This window comes from Tribolium madens, unplaced genomic scaffold, assembly GCF_015345945.1.
Source record: "Tribolium madens isolate multiple individuals breed KSU strain unplaced genomic scaffold, Tmad_KSU_1.1 Scaffold_91;HRSCAF=231;Tcas5.2_LG7, whole genome shotgun sequence".
Classification (NCBI taxonomy): domain Eukaryota; kingdom Metazoa; phylum Arthropoda; class Insecta; order Coleoptera; family Tenebrionidae; genus Tribolium; species Tribolium madens.
Genome location: NW_025401063.1, coordinates 162,693 through 169,515, shown reverse-complemented (window position 1 = coordinate 169,515; position 6,823 = coordinate 162,693). Strand labels below are relative to the sequence as shown.

Genomic DNA, 6,823 nt, shown 5'->3' with positions numbered 1-6,823 from the left:
CGATTTTTTCAGACTACAACTCCTACACAGACTACAATTACAACTGCAACTACAATTAAGGGTAGAATTTGGCGTCGTATCTTCTTTTTCTTCTATAATTGTAGTCTTTTGGGTATTTTCTTCACATTTCTCCGCTTCTATTTCCCCATCCTCTGCAAGATTACCACATAAATTATCGTTTTGTTCCAAATTTTTACTTTCATTAAAATTATCTGATTTATCATTAGAAATTAGCACTGGAGTTGATGTGCACCAAGCTTGTAAACGCAATGAACGTCTGATAGGTCTTCCACACTCAAAAATTGTTGTTTTTACCATTTATACCTACCAACAATGACAAGTTTTAGTTTCATAAATTTCAAGTAAAATTTTGATCAAATTTCATTTGTCAGCACGTTTTTTATCAACAAAAGTAATAATTAAGTAATAAATTAAGAGATTTACCTCGATTTCAACTGAAAATTGTTAAACACGTGCTTTGACCCGTTGAGTTTGACAATTTATTTAAAAATCATGTCTAGTGATTTTTCCTTTATTACAATTTAAGTGGCCACACTGAAAATTAATTAATTAACCCACCTTTTAAACTACTCTATGAATTTTATTCATAAAATAATAATTCAATCACATTTAAAATAAGTTTACAAAAAGGTGAAAATCAACAAATTAGAAAAAACCCTAAATTCACTTTTATATTAAACCCAAACAAAATAATTACGATCATTTAAATTATCCATTCAAGCTGACAGGTGACTTGACTTAACCTAAATTTTGACATGAGTTACGGATATCTTTTGTTTGTCACCAGAAACCAACCTAACCAAATTTATGACAACCTATTCACGAATATCCCTAAATCCTAGTGAGTAATTTCTTGTTGATACACAAGTTTAAGTTTCTCAAATTTGCTTTGAGTCCGGCCCTGGTCGCGCATGCCCCCATCCCACCCTTCTATTGATATTGTCCAGTTAGTTTACCAACTTTTTCCCCATCAACATGCATAAATACTTATCATCTAGTCTGAATTCCGTGGTATCGATCGATTTGGAGACCTCATGGGCCGCTCAAAGCCTCCAAGAAGCCCTAAAAACAGCTCGATACGATGTGAGCCCCATTGAGTTTTTCCCCTAAAATGACTTATTTTGTCCTTAGGCCAAGTTTCAACAGAAACAAATCCAAGAACGCGAAGAGAAACTGTTGCGTTTATACGAATCCCAACAACAGAAAACCTTCGAAAGAGTCGGTGGTCGAGGAAGTGCTGGAAGCAACACGAGTTTGGGGTCAACTGGGGGCGGAAAAGTCCGACAAATGTTCGATGAAAGGCGACAAAAAGCGGGGATTGACCGGAGTTATCCTCTAGAGCCGTTAAAAGCAACTAATCCAAGGGGTGGAAGTAAAATCACAGTTAAAGCAACAAAAAATGCAAAACCGGAAGTTAGTAAAAAAATTGTTCACTCGATTTATAATAATAATGATGGTGATGAGAGTTTTGAACAACACACTTTTCAAAGCAATAATTTATTATTGAATCAGACTTTTAATAAACATTCCGATATTGTGGAAATGATGAATAATCACAATCTGAGTGATTGTTTAGACAACGAACAAATGCCAGATTTGGGATTTGATGAAGTTGACGAGTCGGTGTTTCCCCGAAAACTCGCCAATCTCGGCGGAAAACTCCCCAGTGAAAAGGTGGAGAAGAAAGCGAGTAAACCCCCGGGAAATACTCTGGGAAAAACCTTCCGAAAGGAAACCAAGGTAAGCGAAAAATCACCATTTTTGTAGAAATGCAAGAATTTTAAAAAATGTGAAATGTCAAAATTTTTTGACAGATAACATTTTTTCCATCTTCCTGGTATCTTAATTGAGACACCATGTATTTTTTTGATTAAAGATTCTATTATTGCTCTTCGACTTCTGTTAAAATATCTAGTAGTCTGCGAGTTAATTAGACAAAATTGTTCATTTTTTATGTGGTTTTGGAGGATTTTATTTTTTATCATGAAGCTTTATCACCCTGTATCTCCGTAACGCAGCTTTATTTGAGAAATTAGTGTTATTTTTCAATTTTTCGCAATATTAAGAAAACACCCTATATATAAATTGTTTCAACCTCGTCCCCATTTCATCTTCACGTTCAAGGGTAGAAAAAAAGGTCATTATAAATGGAAAAGTGTGTGATAATAACCGGTCTTCCCCCACCTTGACCTTCATGTAAATAATTGAGAAAATTCGACGAAAATACTTGCGTGGTGGAGAAAATGGTGATTAGGTTTGAAGATTGCGTGTCGATTACTATTTTCACTTACTGGAAGAATCTAGATTGTATTTGTTTATGGCTAGTGGCGTGTGAAAATCAAACCAAGAAAACTGTTTTTTTTTTTTCGTTTTCCAACTAAAATTGGTACTTTAAAACAGTGATGCCAGGTTTGGTGAAATTCCACCAGATCTGGTGATTTTTATTTAATGAATTGGTGAAAACTTTTGGAAAAATTCTAATTTTTGATAATTCTGATGAAATTTTTTTTTTTTATTTATCAATATAGTAAATTGAGTCAAAAATGATGACACTATTATTTTTTTTGCACGTTTTTTAGCTATGCAGAAACTCAAATAGTTTTGTTTCTCTAAATATTTCACTCAACAAGGTAAAAAAATCGCTAAAAAGAGTCAAAAGTACATTATTTTCATTATTTCTGAGCGTTTTAGTATGTTTTTAGCCAGAAACAGAACTATTTTGAAAAAATTCGTTAAAAACAAACCAAAAATTTATCAAATTAGGCCAAGACTAGTGTTATTTTTGAATTTTTAGAGTGTTTCAGCACGATTTATTATTTTTTTTTAAATATTCAATATTTGCTAAAACCGACTGAAAAATTACCAAATTAGATTGAAATTTTTTGCCTGTCTCGCTCGATTTCGTTCGTTTTTGATCCAGAAACTCATTTATTTTGCAGGTTATTGTCAAAACATGCTTGAACACAACAAAAATAAATCTAATTTTATGTTATTTCGTTTGTTTCATGCGATGATTTAGTCCTCTTTGGTCTTTGAGTAAAATTTTGTCAAAAAACTAGGACGAAAAATACAAAATATGGTCGAAATTGGTGTTGTTAATTCCAAGATTTTGCTAAAACAAACCAAAAAAACATCAAATCAAGTCATTTTTTAAGTGTTTTAACGTAAAACCTTAAATATCGGGTGACTATAAATGATTTGGTGTCTTAATTTGGCAACAGTGATGCCAGGTTTGATGAAATTTCACCAGATCTGGTGATTTTTATTTAATGAATTAGTGAAAACTTTTGGAAAAATTAATTTCTGATAATTCTGATGAAACGTTTCTGTAGTTCTAGTAGAAAACTTTTTTAATTTGATTTTTTAATTATTTATAGTAAATTGAGTTAAAAATTATGACACTATTTTTTTTGGATTTTTTTGAGCATTTGGTAGAAACTTAAATGCAAAATTTTCTCAAAACAAGTTGAAAAATCGAGAGATAGTTTTATTTTTCTAAATATTTCACTCAACAAGGTAAAAAAAATCGCTAAAATGGGACAAAAAGTACATTATTTTGTTTATTTCTGAGCGTTTTAGTATGTTTTTAGCCAGAAACAGAACTATTTTGCAAAATTTCCTTAAAAACAAACCGAAAATTTATCAAATTAGGCCAAAACTAGTTTTATTTTTGCATTTTTAGACTGTTTCAACACGTTTTTAAAATACATTCAATCTTTTTTATAAAACTGAGTAAAAAATTACCAAATTAGATTGAAATTGATATCATTTTGGCTCGATTTAGTTTGTTTTTGAACCAGAAACTCATTTATTTTTCAGGTTATTGTCAAAACATGCTTAAACATAACAAAAATAAATCTAAATTGATGTTTCATTCGATTTAGCTCTTTTTGAGTAAAATTTTGTCAAAAAAAAAAATAAAACAAAGAACACAAAATATGGTCAAAAATGGTGTTAATTGCAAGATTTTGCTAAAACAAACCAAAAAAACATCAAATTAAGTCATTATTTTTGCTTTTATCAAGTGTTTTAGCATGTTTTTCAAGTAAAAACGTAAATATTGGGTGACTGTAAATGATTTGGTGTCAAATTTAAAATTTAATTTGGCAACCTTGACTTTCAAATTCAAACGTCAAACTTTCATAGACAATTGTCATTTATTTGCGACGGGCGACTGCCCCTGGATTATCACCAATTCAGTGTTACCAATAGATTTTTTGTCATCCGGAATTACGCCAAATTTAACTACCCAAAAAATTATACAAAGTGGTTATAAATGATTTTCATTTAGCCAGCTGTGAATTTTCCATGTAAAATAAAAAATGCCGCTTTACGAAAGTAGGGGTACCTACTTGTTGTAACTCAAAATTAAAAAATCGCCGTTTACTAAGCGTCCACTTCGAAAATAGACTTCAATTATAAACTTGTTTTCTTCCAAAGTATACATTATTATTATCAATTATTATGGGAAATTTGTTGAAACAATAAGAGTTTAATTAATAACAATTTATTATTAATTAATATGTGACACTAATGACAGAACTAGAGCGGCACAAATAAAGTTACATGCAAAAAAAATTCAAAGCTGACTAGATGAAACTCATTTATAACCACTCTGTAGAATTAGACCAAATAAAATAGCGTTACCAATTTTTGCATTCTTCGAACGTTTAAGCATGTTTTTAAACAGATTTACGAGATTTATGTAACAAAACGTATAAAAAAAATCATATAATCTTGTAATTTGGTGAAAAAAATAGGTGTAAATCTGCTTGGAACTTTTCAGCTCAGATCTGGTGAATTTAATTGTTTTGAGCTGGTAACACTGCCCTAAAATCATGTTGCTGTCTAGGAAACCGAATTTGACGTAATAAAACAAACGTAACCATGGTAACATAATATAATAAATTGAGTTTTCCGCCGGTTGTAGAAACGTCACAATTTCGCCCAAAATCTCCGTTTTTTTTATTAATAATGCATTATGTTGAGTCAGCATTTTGCAGAAATCAACAAGACTCTTAGCAATAAAGACCAGTTGGAAGTTTTCACAAAATTGCGCCCCGTCAATCAGGCATTAAAAAATTTGACATTTGACAGAAATAAATTAATTAGTGTGTTTCACAGCCCATCATCAAGCGTAGCGTGAAAGCGAGTGCTTCAGTGCCGTCGCAGCAGCCCCCCAAAAGCCTGATTTCGTCGCCGGTTCGCTCCCAGAGCATGCAATCGGCCAAGGTTCGTTTAGTGTTTTTTGTGTTGTAATTTAGTTTTGTTTAGTCAAATCCGGTGAAGAAGGGGACTCCCCAGCCGCCGCAGTCGGCGCGCGCCCCCTGCAAGGACCGGCCGTCGGCCAAGCAGTCGGGGAAGTCCCCCGTGGCGCGCGACGACTTGAACGAGTGCCGATTTTGCAACCGGCGCTTCGCCGCCGACCGTTTGGAAGTCCACGAGTCGATTTGTGGTAAAACGGCGAAGAAGAAACGCAAGATTTACGACGCGACGAAGCATAGAGTCGAGGGGACGGAATTGGAGCAGTATGTGCGAAAGGGGCACAAGAATCTGAGTAGTAAAGTGAGTTGGGGTTTCCCCCGTTTCCAGGTTTTTTATCGTGTTATTTTAGTCGAGTCGGCAAGCCCCCAAGAAGGACTGGCGACGCACCCACGAGGAGTTTATTAATGCTATTCGGGCGGCCAAAATGGCACAAGCACATGTGGCCAAAGGGGGCAAGTTGGCGGATTTGCCCCCGCCGCCCCCTTCGAGCAATCCAGATTATGTGCAATGTCCACATTGTGGACGCAAATTTAATGAAGCCGCCGCCGAAAGACACATCCCCAAGTGTGCCACTTATGAGTTTAATAAACCCAAACCGGGGGCTAATAGGAGTAAAACTTCGGGCAGGAATATGAGATAGGAGTTTGGATTTTGTACTAAATTCACAATTATTTTTTTTTGCTTTTTTTTTTCATTTTAATCAAATAATGTGGCAAATGTAACACGTTTTTACATCATTAAAGGCTGGGAAATGGAACTAGTGATTTTCTAACTTTTGAGTCATTTTTAAACTACGGTGCTGTGTGATAAAGTAACTTATTTTTTTACAAATAATACCAAATTGATTAGCTTTTTTTACTAGAAACTTGATGTTGGCTAGTCCGCTTTATGTTCCTCTTAAAAATCAATAAAATTTGCTTTATTACTTTGTTGTTTGTTTGACCTGACAAAAACACGATCGGAATAAACAATTTATTTTTAAAATAAAAAAAGTAACAATTTAAAATAAATTTTAGAATTTTCGTTGGAGAAAAGATGTAGTTTTAGTCCGTTTGTTTCGTGATGTATCATAAAGCATTAAATTCCTGAAATCTCTTGAATGAAAATTTTTAGGTGATTTTTCTAGTTTTTTTGATTTGCTCGGTTTCAATTGAATATTTTTCATGTTCCAACCATTCAATAAAACAGTTGTTTCTTTCTCTTTTTGGTCTAAAATCACTTCTTCTATTAGACTCAATTGGGTATTTTCTTCTACGGCTTGTTTTTGTCTTTTTTTATTTTTCTTCTTCTTCTTAAGTGGAGGTTGTGGTGGTAAAGAATCGTCTGATTTGGATAATTTCCTTTTTTTGGTAATTTCTACACTTGATTCATTTTTTTTATTTTTATTCTCTCTCTGGAGACTTCCGTTTGATTTCTTATGCTTAAATTTTCTTCGTATCTTTTTTCGTACTTGACAAGTGTTTGTAGCACTTGCATTTGGACTAATTGTGTCACTGGACGATTTAGTTAAAAAAATTTTTAGCACTTGATTAATTCC

The 6,823-nt window shown here is 33.2% G+C and overlaps 1 protein-coding gene across 2 annotated transcripts in view; it reads left to right on the top strand.

Annotated features, from left to right (window-relative positions):
- LOC123011378 (zinc finger C2HC domain-containing protein 1C) overlaps window positions 1-6,211 on the top strand; it is an 8,496-nt gene extending 2,285 nt beyond the window's left edge. The window contains exons 1-5 of one of the 2 annotated variants that reach the window (XM_044408780.1): window positions 652-1,104; window positions 1,153-1,761; window positions 5,146-5,253; window positions 5,296-5,586; window positions 5,636-6,211. In XM_044408780.1, the coding sequence (XP_044264715.1) occupies window positions 997-1,104; window positions 1,153-1,761; window positions 5,146-5,253; window positions 5,296-5,586; window positions 5,636-5,926 (1,407 nt within the window). In that variant the 5' untranslated portion in view covers window positions 652-996 and the 3' untranslated portion in view covers window positions 5,927-6,211. Of the gene's footprint in view, window positions 1-651; window positions 1,105-1,152; window positions 1,762-5,145; window positions 5,254-5,295; window positions 5,587-5,635 lie in introns of those variants that run through there. The other variant, XM_044408781.1, reaches the window with a different exon arrangement.
- Window positions 6,212-6,823: the final 612 nt, after the last annotated feature.